Source organism: Anopheles stephensi, chromosome 3 (assembly GCF_013141755.1).
Source record: "Anopheles stephensi strain Indian chromosome 3, UCI_ANSTEP_V1.0, whole genome shotgun sequence".
In the NCBI taxonomy this organism is placed as follows: Eukaryota; Metazoa; Arthropoda; class Insecta; order Diptera; family Culicidae; genus Anopheles; species Anopheles stephensi.
The window spans coordinates 47,671,732-47,687,189 of NC_050203.1; the positions used below are offsets into that span (position 1 = coordinate 47,671,732).

Below are 15,458 nucleotides of genomic sequence, written 5' to 3' on the forward strand. Positions count from 1 at the left end.
GATATTTTATGTTAGCGTGATCGCTTCCGGGCGAATTTTGTAGCAAATGATGCATAATTTATTGAGCCCGTCGTAATAAATATTATACTGTTGAGCATAGTTTGTAGAAGACCGACCGATAGAAAGCAGTCTCCACTGAGTAACACTCCTGAGTGTGTGCTGTTTCACCATCGAATGCATTTATTTCATACGCGTTCAAAATTTCGGAAAAACGGAGCCCGCTCGTAATAATAGGTTGAAGTTTCACTTCAGTTTAAGAAAAACGTCCAATGATCCGGAGAACAAAATCACCCAAAAGACTAAACAATTTCCAAGTTTATCTGCGTCGAACGTGAAGCGCTTAGATCAATAGTATTTGCTCCGAATTGTATACAGCCCGAGGCAAGGCAACTCAAACGCGACAACGGTTATTTAGAGTTGTACTAATATGAAAGTTTTTTGGAGGTTTGGCAATAAAAAAGCTGATGTACTTATCTTGATCATGTGCTTCACGCAAGTCGTTGCTGCTTTCGTTAGTGTTTTCTTCTGGAAACATTCAACTAAATTTCTATTTTCGATTCCTCAGTGAAAGCAGCATTTTAAGCAACAGCTATGAGCTCCTCTTTCGTCACTACTTCTTCGTCCGAAGAACACACACCAGCGTTTAGTTTGTTTGCTTTAGCCTTGTTCGATTTGCTGTTCGCTGCTACGGACCAGGCAAACTCGAACGGGTATCGCATCGGTTTATACTTTTCCGGCGTGTCGTCATCGATCGCAGAGACGATATGTGCCGGTTCTCCCTTCATGTGGATGCGCTCCAGTACGGCAGCATTGTGCGATAGCGGATCCAGTCCAGTTATATCGAAGAAAAGATCTTCCTTGCTTTTTACATCGGCCACGCCACGTTTGGTGAAGAACTGAAATAAAATTGCGAACAAAAATGAGTTCAAAGGGGGGTTCCGAGCGACGGAGCGGATATGTAAGGACAAGCTACTTACGCTGCTAATGTTGTTGCAGTCCCTCATTAAGAATTCTAGCGCTCCGGGATGGCCTGGCTCGACGGACTGTGCCACATCGATGATCCAGCAGTGGTTGTCGTGCATCAGGATGTTGTACTCCGACAGATCCGCATGCACCAGATGGGCCTCCTTGTACAGTTTGTGCATTATCTCTACCACCTCCAGGTAGGCATCGTTCAGCTGCACATCGGAAAGAATGGCCTCCTTCAGCTTCGGGGCCGGAATCATATTTTGCCCGATAAACTCCATCACCAGCACATTCTTCTTGAGCGCCACAATCTTCGGACAGAGGATGCCCACGCGGTGAATCCGGCACAGATTGCGCAGCTCCTTCTCGGCCCACATGTTAATGACGTTGCGTGCGTTTTGCTTTGAAAATCGGCCCGCAAACCGATGGTCGTCCTTAATGTACCGATCACGCTGCTTAAACTCGTTCAGCGTCGTACTGAACACCTTGATGGCGACCTCCTTCGGTGGGACGGGCTCATCCTCCGCCAGGTTGGGATTGTACGGATCGGTCTCGGCGTGCAGTATGACGGCCTCCTTGCCGGTCGATATCACACCGTCGATCGATTCGAGCAGCTGATTGTTGATCCACTTGTACAGTATCAAGCGCGTCGGCTCGTCCAAACCCATCTCGGCGGTGGCAATGTTTTCCTTCCGGTCCTGTGCCTTGTGCTTCATCTTTGTCGCTTTCTTCGAGTGGGACTTGAGCTGGTTAAACACCTTGTTCGATAGCTTCATGTCGAACCCGGCTGCATCACCGGTGGAGAATTCGGGCGGGAAGGACATCACTTTGCACGCATTGCTACGGCCGCTGATGTCGAGATTGTGTTTCGTTAGCATTTCACCCTGTTCGTTCAACCGAAAGCCGACACGGGGCAACAACTTTTGCTCCTTCTCGTTCGTCTCAAACCGATCCCAATCCGCCTTTTGGTCCACTGCAATCTCCACCGGTTCCTCGTACAGCAGCTCCTCCGGAATAACTCGATAGTTTTTATAGGACACCTTCACCTTCGAATCCTTGTTTCGGTGGTTTTCCTCGCGCTTGATTTGCGCATCGTACTCAGCGTCGAACTGTGCCTGCAGCATTTGGGCAATGATGGCATCGGAATCGATCTCCTTCTGGTCCGCTTGTTCGATTGCTCGCAGCACATCTTCGGGAACATCTTGCATCAAGTGTTTCCCAGGATCGAGCGGACGGGAACAACCGGCTACCGGTTCTTCGAATGAATCCACCACCGGCACCGGTACGCTCTTCGATGACGACGGGCCTGGTTCCAGCTGCTTGGATGATGCGGAAGTTGCTGGTTGCTGCGGTTCCGCTACAGTATGCGACGATGGAGCTTCCTTCGATTGCAGCTCTCGTGCGAACTCTTCTGACATGATCTCCTGCAGATCCACTGCCGCGACGGGTTGAATCGTTGCCCACGGGGAAGACATTTTCTGTTTGTGTGTGTGTGTCTACTAGTATACGATACTTAGCACTGAAAAAGTACACGAAAACACTTTCCCGAAAGTAGTATGAATCAACTAACTAGACTCCTCCTGCTGAGTGTAAAAATATGACGAAATACCAAGGCCTTTCGCAATGTGGTAGGCTGAAGAAAAGTGAAGCACATTTGACAACATAAACAAAGCGATTATTATGACAAATCTGGCAACACTGGTATTCTTAAGCGTCGTCTACACGCTGCAGGTGATGAATTGCTTATTTGAAATATATTTTTCACCATCTTCATCTTCAACTAATTCAATAAAATTTAAATAATCGCACAATTGCATCAAAATAACATAAGACAGCCAAATAAATCTAATTGGCGGAAGCAACTAAATAACCAACAAATCCGTTTACCAACCAAGTTGCTCGTAATGTTCGTCTTTAACTCACCTTCATTACTTCACTTTCACATTAAATTCATACTCCCGTTTCTTTTGTGTATTTACCTAATTTCTACGGCCTATGTACATTAGAAACACCATTTTAACTCCGCAGCTCTTGGTATGTAAGGACATTTATTGTTTATCATATGTTGCTTTTTATATAAAAATCTCTCTACTTTTCCAGTATCTTTCGTCTCATCAACTTCGTCCGTGTAAAATATTTATCCTACGATCTATGCGGCTCAATCTTGACCTGCGCTAAACCTAGAGACAAACGCTGCGTTAAGTTAATGTTTATGTACAGTATGTAAGTAAACTCTAGTTTAAAAGAAATGGTAAATAAAAAGTGGTCAATAAAAATAGCGAACCGATACAGGGTAGCGGGGCAGCAATACTGGAACCGCATTATTCGCGCTCGTATCGTCTTGCATGCGGGAAATGCCTTTATTTCTTTTTCCGATCCTGTGAGCATTTCGGGCAGAACCACTTGCCCTTCGGTTTTGTCGTCAGGCCGACGCACGCAAAATGGAACCATTCGATAGGGCACTGTGTGGGAGCGAAATAATGGTTAGGTCGGTATGCAAAGATAAACGAAACGTCGCGTATACTTACATCCGGATTATCGCAACCGATCATTTCACCGTACGATACCTGGTGACACAGACAGTAGGTGGGTTCGTTCGGATCGACGGGCATGTCGAGCACATCGCTGGGATGTGGATTTGCATGCCCACCGTCCTGCGTTGTATCATCATTTTCGGCACCCTTCTGCAACGAAAGTACGGCGAATTAGGATCAACACTCTTAAAAACCCGAAACCATACATAACAGAGGATAAATAAAACTATTTATCAAACCATGTGCATGCGAGGATGAGATGAATTTTGACAAACCGTCACGTAGTGTACGGTGGATCCGGGTTCGAATTTTGTCTTTTGTATTTGCCGAAAGCAAAATAAAGAAGCGTAATTTATGCCTTGGGTTTGCACAAACTACTACACCAGCAATGCAACTAAATAAAGAGGCACTAAGAGCAAACTAATGAGATTATTGTACAACACCGACGAAATAAGGAGAAAGAAAACAACAGTTAGCAAACGAATCGTTGGTAAAGCTCCTACTGGACGAAGTGAAGGGGGGATTAATCCATACAACAGTATACTAAACCAGCAAAGCAGAAAAGAAATGGTAAATAATCACACACAACGTAATAAAATAAACTCGTGTGAGACGCTTTGCGTGGGGATGCGGGATGAAAGAATGATTTTACCTTATTTTGCCCTTTGCGACCTTCTTTTTCTTGATTTACCTTCTGCTTCTTCGTGTTTTTGCCCTTTCCATTCGAGTTGGCGGCACCGCTGCTTGCTCCACTGTTCGTCAACCCGCCGTTGCCCGCTGGCTTCGCCTCATCTTCCGACGAATGCGTTCTCTTCTTTTTCACCGTGCTCTTGCTGTCCTTAACTTTTTTGCGTCCCTCTGTGAAAAACCGAAAACCAGGGTTTGATATAAGGGCCGCTCTCGTCACACCCTAGCCCCACCACCACCACCACGTCCGACTTACTTTTGGTAACATTCTCCTCCGACTTTTCACGCGCATTCACTGTTTTGTCCTGAATTTCACCCTCGAACCGGGCCAAATCCGAATCCAAACGACGTATGTGTTTGTCCACCAGCTCGTACGTCTGTATGGCGAGCTGCACTTTGTCGTCGCCGTACTCTTTCGCCTTGCTGAACAGTTCCTGGATCGTCTGCAGCTTTTCCTTCTTCACTTCGTCGGAAATGTTTTCTTTCGAGTTGACCAACGATTTCAAGTACTCGTCCGCCTTTTCGTCGATCGATTTCATCACCATCTGACCCCGGGAGTCAAGATCGCGCATCAGCGTAAAGTTCCGCTTCAGCTCGTTGGGAAGATTTTCTAACCCTGCAAAAGCAAATTGTAGACGTAGTTACCGTCGCTGGTCCGAGCTGTTCCGGGGTTACATCCGATATGCTCGAACGGCCATCAGAACCACGCCAACCAACGTACCGTCTAGATAGTGCTCCAAATACAGTGCGGACGTCATGGTTTTCAGCTTTACCTAGTTACACTCGCGATGATGTATCGTGAAACTGCACCACAAACAAAATAACGTTAAAAATACAATAATTTTTCCACTACAGAACAAATGGTGGTGTGTATGTTTTTTTTCCAAGCGCCGAAGCTGTTTTTTTCCTTTTCTTTTGTCTTCCTCCTTTCTCCCAAGTAGCATTTTGTTTCGGTGACAGAACACACACGGATGCAACTTTCGAGCAGACATGACACTACGATTTCGAGCAGTCGGGTTTATCCGTGATTTCGAGCTGTTTAAATTTTGCTTTTCAAAGTACGTAAAGTTTTTCTCTTTAATCTCCCACCTTATTTCAGTTTTGAAACACTTTTTCGATTTATCGTATGGAAAAGAAGTATTTCACATATTTCAAAAGACAACTCGATGGGAATTCCGAAACTCGTTTCTTATAATACTTCCTACCGCTCTAGCAGCTGGAACTCTCAACCTAGAGGCCGCCCGTTACATATGTAAATTCCATTTATTTTTATTTAAAAACATAACATTAATCATTTTTAGCAATTTCTGCGTTGCGCAACGCTTCACGGCTCGTGTAACCGTCCAATTTGCGGATGATGTATTGGAAGAACGCCAGAATGGAGAAGGACATCCCGAGCGGCAGATACGCGGCTTTGATCCAGGCCCACAAGCTTTTGCAGAAATTCAAGAATAAGGGACACACAAACAAACAAACGAATTATTGCATGTCCTACAACATCGGTGCCGAATCTTCTGCAGCCACACTCACTCGTAAGGATCGTCTGAAACGGTGAACTCTCCCAGGATGGGCAAATCACCACAGTCATCAATGATGACCGGTTTCACCGGATAGTCGTCCGTGTCCGTGCGCACCTGCTCCACCTTATGCACCACACCCTGACCGTCGAGCACCTTGCCAAAGATGGTGTGCTTTCCGTCCAGCCAAGGCGCTGGCATGGTGGTAATATAGAACTGGCATCCATTCGTGTTCGGGCCACGGTTAGCCATCGCAACGAATCCCGAGCAGGTATGGTTGATTTTAAGATTTTCATCGTCGAAGTATTTCCCGTACATGCTGATCGCCCCATGGCCATCGCCCGACACAACATCGCCACCTGAAAGCATTCGAACGGTGCAGGAGAGCTTACTTCTTGTTGCCGAGCCCATCACTCTCCGGTCACGCACCTTGTATCATAAACTTTTGGATGACCCGATGGAACCGGCTGCCCTTGTAGCTGAACCCGTCCACATCCTGCGTGCAGAGCTGGCGGAAGTTGGCCACCGTCTTTGGGGCTTCCTCACCAAACAGGCCAATCGTGATGCGCCCTATTTGCTCACCATCAATCGATACGTCCATGTAAACCTGTGATGTGACCGTAAACGTTGCTGCATCAATCTACGGAGCAGAAGAGGGAAGCGTTCCATCAATCACTTTAAAATTCATCGTCGTCTCACACCGGCATACTTACAGTTCGCGGTAAGGAAACACAAGCCGCCGCCACCACTATTAATCCAACGCAACACCGCATCTTAAGGCCTAGGCGTTAGTCCGTATCCTTCCTTCTACGTACACTCTGTACTAACAGCACACGTCGTGTCACACAAGCGTCGGCCGCATAAATAGTGTCGTTGAAACAGAACGCGACGCACGACGATCGTATCGCCTCGGCACGTCTTGGAGACCTTACAAGTTCCCGTAAGGTATTGATTTTATTTCGGGTTTAGTGTACTTTAAAAAAAAAGAAACCTCCCCATTTCAGCGCGTTGTGGTGTGGACAGCACAACCTGCCCCCTACAACAAAATGTTCGGAAAAAACGCAATACATGCTACAAATTACATCACAAAAATTGCGTGCTGCTATCATCGATGGAAGAGGGGAAGCTACACACATGCACGTGGCCCCATTTTCGCTGCTTTGATACTAAAGTCGATTGGGGAACAATTAAATCCGTCTCCATCCTGTGCTGGATTATTTCAAATTTTCCTTTCGGTGTCCTCCTGTGTGGTGTAGTGAGCTGCACTTGTGTAGAATTGTATACCAGTGATGTCGAAACCATTTTGAAATCGCGGGTTGACTCAAAGAGTGAGTTTTTAGGAGGAAGGCCTCACATATAGGTGAGTCTTGTCTCAGCATTTACAATTTTATTTGCTTTTGACTTGATCAACTTAGGAATGGAAGGAGCTAAGGGCGTCTCATCGACGAAGGAAATCCTGTGGGCCTTACTCAACCGGTTGGTTACTCAACTGCTATTCCGCTCGGGGTCTCCAAACACATTGATCCGGCACTGGACTTGATCGATGATCGCTAGCAAATATGGGACGTGCTTGATAGGAGGGAGTTAAACCCTAAAAATATCTAAGCTAAAATCATCTAATTTACCAGTAGAAGTTTCAGCAATTCCAGCTACTGAAAAGTTCACAGATTGGAAGGACTCGAGAGAGGGACCTTTCTGATCTCTCTTTACGCTGATCGAAAGGATGTGGGTATCTCTAGTTACCAAATGCACACACACACTCACACTACCATCGTCAGGGAAAAGGGGGGGTTAATTTTAATGTATTATTTTTATTATTCGCAAATTTTACCGTAATTTATATAAATTGTTCATAATCGAATCGAGAGTTTCCTTTTCTTCGCAACAACAAAAAAAAAACTCATCCTCTTATACACAAAGAGCGCTATGTACAAAATATACAGGGAAAAAGGTACATTTCTTCATATTCGAACTTTATGAAAATCACAATTAGTTAGTAAAGATAACAGTTATTATCCCCCCACCCGACGGGGGTTCTTCTTTGTTCTACGCTAGCTTCGTATGATTTGCATACCTCACATACAGCATAGCATATTTCATGTTTGTGGCATTTTAATGCCTCTATTTACTCATCATCTTTTGTCTCTTTATACTTCGTTCTTATGTTTATTCACATCCTTATTCTTTCTTGCTTTCTGCATCTTGCTGGCAGTTACTACATTGTTCTATTATTGCTAACGTTCTGTAGGACCACATGCCTGCCATAGGCTAATACAGGGCGATAGGCCAGCTAGCAAACTGCTACTTTGTGACGGAGATCAATACTACCCATTTTCAAACGCTTTCTGGTGGATAAAGGTCCACCAAGGACTCAGCTTGAGTTATTAATTTCACTATCTATTCACCCATTTCTTCTGATCGAAACAGCAGGTTCTGGTAGAAACTGTAAAGAAAGCACTAAAATTAATTGCATCCAAAAGAAGGTTCTAAAATTCAATTACAAGAAAGCTAGTGCTTGCTTTTCTTATCGGCGGATGATCGTACCATCATTACACACCGAAACTTTTAATTTAATTTAATTTTAATTTTTTTTTTCTTTATTTAATTTTACTGTTTGCCTGTTACTCCAATATACTACTGTTCGATGCTGAAGAGTAAATGATCACCATTTTGAAACAATGTGGTGGTGGCTTAACCCGATCCATAATAGAGCATAAAAAATGATTGCCAAACCGACAGTCAGCCCCCATCATTCCGAGATAACTCGATCCACCCAGCATGTGGGAGATCATTGCTTTCTTTCAATTATTCCATCGCGCACACAATCGTCACAATTGAATCGCACCTGATGTTAAGTTTTATTTTTGTGGGTTCGGATTTTATTTATCTCATTTCGTTTCGTTTAGAGTTTATATGTACAGCGAGTTTGTTTCCTCTGTTTGTTTTCTAATCATACGAAAGAGAGTACTTACACGTATCGCAAAACAAACAAACAAAAAAAATGGGAGGGGAGTCGGGGACCGGGTAATAATTATAACGAGAGTAAAAAAAAAACCATAAGGGATACAAGTGATTTTGCGTGAAAAAGAAATAAAACAATCCTCTTCTACACACCACGCACACAACAGCGACAACACGTGTTATGGTGGTGTAGTTAAAGTAGTAGCGTTGAGGGGATGATCGCGTGTCGTCGTAGATCGCGCGCGCACGCACACACACGCCGAACGATTTTAACTTTCCTCTGTAGAGGTGTTTTTATCGTGCAATCGTCACCTCTTCCCCTTCTTCTAAGCTTAAGTCTGTCTAAATATTACATAGTGTGTGTGTGTGTGTCTGTGTGTGTGTGTCTGAATATTTACGCTACGATCAAATCGATACTCCTGGCGCGGTCCGTGCGTGCCGCCGCCCATGTGTTTGCTTTTTACATTACTCTTTCACACTAACACACCATGTTGCAAAAGTGCAGCTGTTGCAGCAAACGGGAACACACACACCACGGGGACCGCACAGTGTTTCGCTTGTAATGCGAATGATGGGGGCATCATTCCTCCTTCCTCCCTATGCCTATGCATATCATATAACCGTTTGCAGTGTAGTATGTGGTGTGCGGTTGTCTGTATCGTGTATGTATGTATGTATGTATGTATGTATGTATGTATGTATGTATGTGAGCTTGTGTGTGTTTCTGTTAACTGCAATCCGATCGTAGTTCTGCGATTAATAACATTACTAATAATGTATCTGTGTGTGTGTGTTTGTGTGTGTGAGTGTGTGTTCAGTTTATACAACTTTCGATCACACGATCGTGTAGGAAAGATGCAGAAGGAAAAAAACACAAAACTTTAACTGTCTCGCTTGATGCTCCAAGTTCTCGGCCCACCTTGCGCCTTATACACAACCCTCACACACACACACCTAGTCTCTTCCCTCCTTCTGCATCTTTCGCACCACAATCAAACGAAATACACAACATGTTTGCTGATTCTTTTATATCCGTACCTTACACAACTACATATTATCAATGCGATTTTTGTTTTGCTTGACCTCCTTTGCCCTACCACTACTACTGTATGTACATTGCGATTTAAAGTTTATTTGTTGCTTCCTTAAAATACTACTTTGCTTTTACTTTTTTCCGGTCCGGCTTCATTCTCAACCAACCAACCAACCAACCAATACAACCCCCTCCTCCCTCTCACAGTTGTTGCAGTAGTTTGTTGGTGTATGAGCGCGTATTTTTTGCTTTTAACATTAATTTATATTACCAACATCATCCTCATCATCATCATCATTGTCGTCGTCATCATCATCGTTCTTCGAATGCTTCTACACGCATATCGAAGATGGGGGTTTTTGTCCTCTTCTGTGTGATCGACGTCGTCAACATCGTTATCGTCGTCTTCGTGCTAATGGGGCGCTTTTATCCCCCCTCTTTCACTAGTGGTATGTTTGTGGTTAAAAATGGTCACACTTTAAGAGCAAGTGCGCGCACCCTCAGTGGTTTATGGTGGGTTGCATATATCATCATTGTTAAGCTAGGCACGGTGAACGGCGCGCGCCACTAATGATTTCTTCTCCCGTCTGTCGTCGTCCTACTTTCAAGCTAGCGCACAACACATCCCCCCATGCCGCCTGCCAGTGTTCCGGTGTTCCTATTGCCTCAAATAGGTAAAATATTTTAAAACCACGATTTACAGTGAAACAGCCAATAAATCTGCACATTCAATTGAATAGCCTCCTAATGAAGGGTGTTGTTTAACTCGATCCGTTAGTGTGCTCCATTTGAAGGTTACTTTTGTGGTAGAACAGCACACAGTGAGAGTGCTCCTTATTGGTGTGGGGTAGCTTCTTCTGCAAGTGTTGGCGCTTTAGGACTTGATTGATGGTGGGCGCAGATTTTGCTAGCAGGAGCTAATACTCAATACATATTATGCGTAAATCACATCAGTTGCGCAAACGGGAGTTCTACTTGCTTTTAGTTTTAATATTATCTCCGCTACGACTCTTTTTTTTTTCTTCGCTTGAACACACAGCTTACAGCTCTCGGTAGAAATGCTTCTTAAAACCAGTTTAAATCTTCTTCTCTTTGTAACCGGGGGCACGTGATGTTTTCTTTTGTTTTCTTTTTTTGTAAATATTCATTTTCATGTATTGTTCTTCTCACAAACCGGTGTTGTGTGTGTGTTATTGTTTGTTTGCCTTTGCTTGCTTGTTTTGCTTTGTTTTGTTTCGTTTGGACATGCACTTTGCCAGTATACAAAAAAATATACTAATGCGATTATTTTGTTTGCTTCTTCGTCTTCTTACACCGTTGCAATCACGATTAGCAGGTACTGAATGTTTGCCACCCGGTGCATCAGGTCCGGCGCAATGCGGGCCAGATTTTCGTTGGCAAACTCGCACGACGGGAATATATGTACAACGTACGCCGCCTGTGCACTGCCCGGGGCCGCTATGTTGACGATACCGGCGGCCTGCTTCTGCTGCAGGTAGGTGATGAAGCCGGTCTGCAGATTGTTCTGCTGCTGCAGCACATCCATACGATCGCGACCGCACGGCAACGCTAACAGCATGCAGTGTTCGTTGACCATCTGGAAAAAACACACACACACAAAACAAAAACGATTATCAGATGTCCCTTACTTTAGGAAGCAAAGCCACAAACGTACCTGCATCTTCCTAGCAACTCCGTCGATCTGCGCCGGTTCCAGGCGCATCCTTTGAGCGATGCGCAACGGAGGCGTCGATCCATCGCTGTTGCTTGGCAGCGAGCTTCCCGCCACGTTCGGATTGCCGTACACGAAGTGCATCTGTACGGCGGCATGATCGTTCTTCAGTGCCAGCAGTCCCTGCCACATCACCGGATATCGCTGCAGCAACGCGTCCAGCGAATCTTTCTGAACAGGGGGCGGCGTCGGAACGACCGAAACCATTGGCGATACGCTGCCACTAGCACCGCTTCCGCTCATAGACGCAACCACAACACTACTGCCGCCACTACCACCACCGCCGATGATCGGTGGAGTGGCCACCTGTATGCTGCGTCCGCCAATCGCAACGGCGTGTGGTGTCGCCATCGCCGGCAGCATGCCACCAGTGTGAGCTGGTAAGGGTGCGGATGCCGCGGACGAACCGTGACCGAGCGCTACGGGATGCAGCTGCTGGTCGGACATTTCGTGTTCCACAACCTCGCTGCGATAGTAGTATCCGCTGCCTGGCTGCACCTGGGCCGTACCCCGTTCTCCCGCCAACCGCTGACCGGTGGCGGTTTGCACAAGAGCAGCCGCTGCGGCGGCGGCGGCCACTTGTTGCTGCTGTTGTTGATCCCGTTCGCGCTGCATGTGCAGCATGGTTGCGGGGGAAGCCGATGGCGGTGGCGTTGGACTCGGTGTGACCGCGTACGAAGCACCAGCGTAGCCGGCGGTCGACAGGTTATGCGGACGGTGCGCTGGTGGTGGCTCCGTGCTCAGCGCTCTCGGTCCTCCGTTGCCTCCGTTCGGGCCACCGATCGTTGGTTCGTAGTAGCGCGCGTTCAACGAATCAGGATAGGGATGCGGTATACGCGCACTTCCCATGTACACCTGGGCTCCTTGTGGCGAATCTAAGGTAAAACCAAAAACAATATGCAAAACATTCGAACGTAAGTAATTTTATTATTAAAGTACATCGTCTTCTTTTTCGTGCCCACTTACCGGTTACACGATCACCAGGACTTTGCAGACTCAGCGGGACGGCCGTTGTTCGAGGTCCGCTCGATGGACGACGCAGCTCTAGCGGTGGACTGGCAGCGACCGTTTCATCCAGTTCCATCTCTCTCATGGGAGACCTACTGAATAGTGTAAGAGAATAATCGATCGTCATTTGCTGTCACACAAATCTGTGCAGGAGATTCGAAACATACCTTGGTATCGAGATGTTGCTACGGTACATGTACTTGACATAGTCCCTCGGCATACCGCCACGGAATCCACCATCTGGGCCCTGTATGTGTCGATTATCATTGAAATGCAACGAAAGACAAGATAGAAAAAAAAGTTAGAAATGTGCTCCCATTCCAAAGAAAATACAAATTTAACTACAATAAATCGAAAGCGAAAACTGAATCAACCCAAAAACAAAAAAAATACGATAATATCATAGTAAACGTTATCGTACATGAACCGGAGTGATAGGAGATGTTTGCTGATGTGCCGGCGGAGGACTCTGCCCGCGATTGATGAACCCAGTCATATCGCCACGCTGTGCCACGAAAGCGACATTATGCAGCAGCGTCCACAAGTGCGAAAAATAGAACATTTATTATTGATCGCGCGATCATACAACGCCGACCGAGCCGGAGAGGCGACGAGACGCGCGATACTAATGACCCACAGCCATCGGTTCTTGAAAACTTACCAAGTTAGCAGCTTCGTAGATCGCTCCTGGCGTCGCGAGAATATGCCGCTGAATGGTTCCCTGTGGCATTTGCGGATGTCCCGACTGGCCCTGCGGGCTTATCGTTGGCAGAGCAACGCGTGTACTGCTCGCACCTAATATGAAAAGGAAATCGGAGAATGTCATGTGACGATCACCATTCCACGCCGGACTGAGACAAATACATACCCGCAACAATTGGCTGTTGGCCTTGCAGATGAGATTGCTTCAATGGAGGACTTGCAACGGCACCGGTCAGTATCTGTGGTGCCTGATGGAGCAGCGGAGACATGCCCTTCGTCGGTGGTTGCTGCGGTTGCTGCTGCTGCTGCTGCTGCTGCTGTTGAGCTGGTGGCGACGGTGTCGATACATGATGGTTTGCCAGCTTCGATAGACCGACGGGTTGTAGTTGTGGATGCTGCTGGAGACCGAGTCCCGGTGCTACTACTGAACCCGGCGCATTCACCGTTTGCTGCTGCTGCTGTTGCTGTGCGGACTGGATCTGCACAATCTTTCCGCCCGCCGTGGGCACCTGATGGAGGATCGATGTTTTGCCTGCGATCGTGTGCAAACCGATGGGTGCTCCATCGACTACTGCCTTGTGCTGCTGCTGCACCTGCGACTGCTGTTGGGCCGATGCTTGCTGCATGAGCTTATGCTGCACGGTGGCGATTGAGCCTTTGTGTACGATCGTCGGTTGGCCTGGGGGCTGTACCGTTTGGTAGTGTACCGGTATTCCCGGAGGTCCACCGCCCGTGGTAGCAATCTGTATCGTTTGGCCGGTGGTTGGATGCTTGCTCAGTATGTGCTGCTGCACTTGCGTTACAATCGGACCAGTGCCACCCGCCGCCGGTCCCTGCTGGCCAGGGACGGCCGATGCAGACTGTTGGATTATTTTGCTACCACTTTGAAGGACGGTTGTGTAGCCTACGGGTATTTGCTGCACCGTTCCGGTGCCTTCCGTACCGGGCTTTCCACGATGAATTATGATTTGCTGCGGTGCAGTGCCGGGTGCACCAGCTGCCTGAACTACATGAAGCTTGTGTTGTTGCTGATGCTGTGTAGCTTGGCCTGGTAGTTGCTTCGCGTTGGCGATCACCATTTGCTGCTGCTGCTGCTGTTGCTGCTGTTGTTGCAAGCGTGGGGACATTTGCACGGCGGTTGCCGAATGCATGTTCGATGGTATGTTGATTAGCAGGTTGCCAGTGCCGGTGTGTTGATGCAACTGTATGTTGCTACTACCCGTCCCACCAGGACCTGGCGGCTGCTGCAGCATTGTGCCTGCTGGTGATTTTCCGGCAATGCTGCTGCTGGTTTGCTTGCCCATTGCGTGCGGCTGCGGTTGACCCGCAACAGCATTGTGTATTATAATCTGTTGCGGCTGACCATGCGCCGTAGACGTTATGGGTTGCGTTGTCAGCTTCAACGGAGCAGCCGACGTCGTTGTGGGATGAATCGTCTTCCCGCCAACCATTTGACCGGACGGCACAAACGTTGTGCTCTGTTGTTGTTGCGTCGTCAACACACCCGATTGGGGCGGCTGCTGTCCTGGTTTGATAACAACTTGTTGGTGTTGTTGTTGCTGTTGCAACGCTTGTTGAGAGTTAAGAACATGCGACTTCAAGGTATGCGGTTTGGCCGCGACAATAGGTTGCAGTTGTTGAGGTGATGATACAACCGTAGTCGGCTTGTTCGTTGTAAGCAACATTCCCGAAGCCGAAGACGTGGGCGATGAAACTGAACAAGGCACCGAAGCGATACGGTTCGGTGCTGTTGGCGAACTACTACTATTGCTCATCGGAACCGGTGACGAAGGAGATACATTGCCAGCCGACTTCAGCTGTTCCGCTGCTGCAGCAGCCGCAATCACCTTCTTCAGGGGCTGCGGTGCATTCGGCATCGGTACGTACTGGCCTTCCTTACTGTGGCGCACCACTGCCATCTCCCCCGTTACCGGATCGATCAGGGTGAGTGAGTTGGGTTGCGAAACGTTTCCAATTTCGGTAGGTGCCTTCGCCTCGTCCGTCGATTTCAGTTTTTCCGACTTTGCTTTATCCGCCAACGATGCTGTCTCGTTCGGACGTGAGACCTGCATGCTGGGCGTTACAGGCGTTGTGGCGGACAGTGAACCAACGACTTGCTTATCGTCCGACACCTTAGCATCCGCCTGGCTTAGCTTCATGCTAACCGTACTTCCCGCCATAGATGACGGTGCCACTTGCTGGGGCTTCTCGTCACTGCTATCCGTAGATGTTTCGGAAATTTTACGGTCCTTACCCTTACGAGTGCTGCGCGGTGATTTACGCATATCGGCTGACCCAGCTGTCGGTGCTGCAATGAA

General features: G+C 47.2%; 4 protein-coding genes across 12 annotated transcripts in view; all 4 read right to left on the reverse strand.

Annotated features, from left to right (window-relative positions):
• Positions 1-35: 35 nt before the first annotated feature.
• LOC118512210 (serine/threonine-protein kinase RIO3) lies at positions 36-2,624 on the reverse strand. Its single transcript, XM_036056323.1, has 2 exons — positions 978-2,624; positions 36-896 (listed from the first exon to the last, which is right to left on the reverse strand). Exons 1-2 carry the CDS (start codon positions 2,439-2,441, stop codon positions 579-581), a joined length of 1,782 nt encoding a protein of 593 aa, XP_035912216.1. The 5' UTR covers positions 2,442-2,624; the 3' UTR covers positions 36-578.
• Positions 2,625-2,995: 371 nt separating this feature from the next.
• Positions 2,996-5,124, reverse strand: LOC118512211 (inhibitor of growth protein 5). Of its 2 annotated transcripts, none has more exons than XM_036056326.1 (5): positions 4,909-5,124; positions 4,444-4,803; positions 4,192-4,358; positions 3,495-3,650; positions 2,996-3,428 (listed from the first exon to the last, which is right to left on the reverse strand). In XM_036056326.1, the coding sequence occupies exons 1-5, from the start codon at positions 4,943-4,945 to the stop codon at positions 3,327-3,329; spliced, it is 822 nt and encodes a 273-aa protein (XP_035912219.1). In that variant the 5' UTR covers positions 4,946-5,124; the 3' UTR covers positions 2,996-3,326. The 2 variants fall into 2 exon arrangements, with proteins under 2 accessions (XP_035912219.1, XP_035912217.1); XM_036056324.1 differs by having other exon boundaries at positions 4,153-4,358.
• Positions 5,125-5,305: 181 nt separating this feature from the next.
• On the reverse strand, positions 5,306-6,580 carry LOC118512212 (peptidyl-prolyl cis-trans isomerase, rhodopsin-specific isozyme). Its single transcript, XM_036056327.1, has 4 exons — positions 6,418-6,580; positions 6,134-6,344; positions 5,718-6,063; positions 5,306-5,619 (listed from the first exon to the last, which is right to left on the reverse strand). The coding sequence occupies exons 1-4, from the start codon at positions 6,475-6,477 to the stop codon at positions 5,475-5,477; spliced, it is 762 nt and encodes a 253-aa protein (XP_035912220.1). The 5' UTR covers positions 6,478-6,580; the 3' UTR covers positions 5,306-5,474.
• A 1,958-nt stretch (positions 6,581-8,538) lies between these two features.
• Positions 8,539-15,458, reverse strand: part of LOC118509854 (protein split ends) — a 73,464-nt gene continuing 66,544 nt past the window's right edge. For 4 of the 8 annotated variants that reach the window (XM_036051063.1, XM_036051056.1, XM_036051057.1 and 1 more), the window contains 7 exons: positions 13,307-15,448; positions 13,100-13,233; positions 12,860-12,943; positions 12,606-12,685; positions 12,397-12,533; positions 11,374-12,305; positions 10,828-11,295 (listed from right to left, as the gene is read on the reverse strand). In XM_036051063.1, the coding sequence (XP_035906956.1) occupies positions 11,008-11,295; positions 11,374-12,305; positions 12,397-12,533; positions 12,606-12,685; positions 12,860-12,943; positions 13,100-13,233; positions 13,307-15,448 (3,797 nt within the window). In that variant the 3' untranslated portion in view covers positions 10,828-11,007. Of the gene's footprint in view, positions 11,296-11,373; positions 12,306-12,396; positions 12,534-12,605; positions 12,686-12,859; positions 12,944-13,099; positions 13,234-13,306; positions 15,449-15,458 lie in introns of all 8 variants that reach the window. The other 4 variants (XM_036051060.1, XM_036051059.1, XM_036051062.1 and 1 more) reach the window with 4 other exon arrangements.

Bases quoted from the DNA above. Each gene is read 5' to 3' on its own strand.
- LOC118512210 (XM_036056323.1), bottom strand. From the start codon at position 2,441: ATGTCTTCCCCGTGGGCAACGATTCAACCCGTCGCGGCAGTGGATCTG. The intron at 897-977 runs GTAAGTAGCTTG...ATTTTATTTCAG, and splicing joins ACTGCAACAACATTAGCAGC to TTCTTCACCAAACGTGGCGT.
- LOC118512211 (XM_036056324.1), bottom strand. From the start codon at position 4,945: ATGACGTCCGCACTGTATTTGGAGCACTATCTAGACG. The intron at 4,804-4,908 runs GTACGTTGGTTG...TTGCTTTTGCAG, and splicing joins TTTGGAGCACTATCTAGACG to GGTTAGAAAATCTTCCCAAC. The intron at 3,429-3,494 runs GTAAGTATACGC...GCTCCCACACAG, and splicing joins TCGGTTGCGATAATCCGGAT to TGCCCTATCGAATGGTTCCA.
- LOC118512212 (XM_036056327.1), bottom strand. From the start codon at position 6,477: ATGCGGTGTTGCGTTGGATTAATAGTGGTGGCGGCGGCTTGTGTTTCC. The intron at 6,064-6,133 runs GTGCGTGACCGG...GAATGCTTTCAG, and splicing joins CCAAAAGTTTATGATACAAG to GTGGCGATGTTGTGTCGGGC. The intron at 5,620-5,717 runs GTGAGTGTGGCT...TTTCTGCAAAAG, and splicing joins GTTTCAGACGATCCTTACGA to CTTGTGGGCCTGGATCAAAG.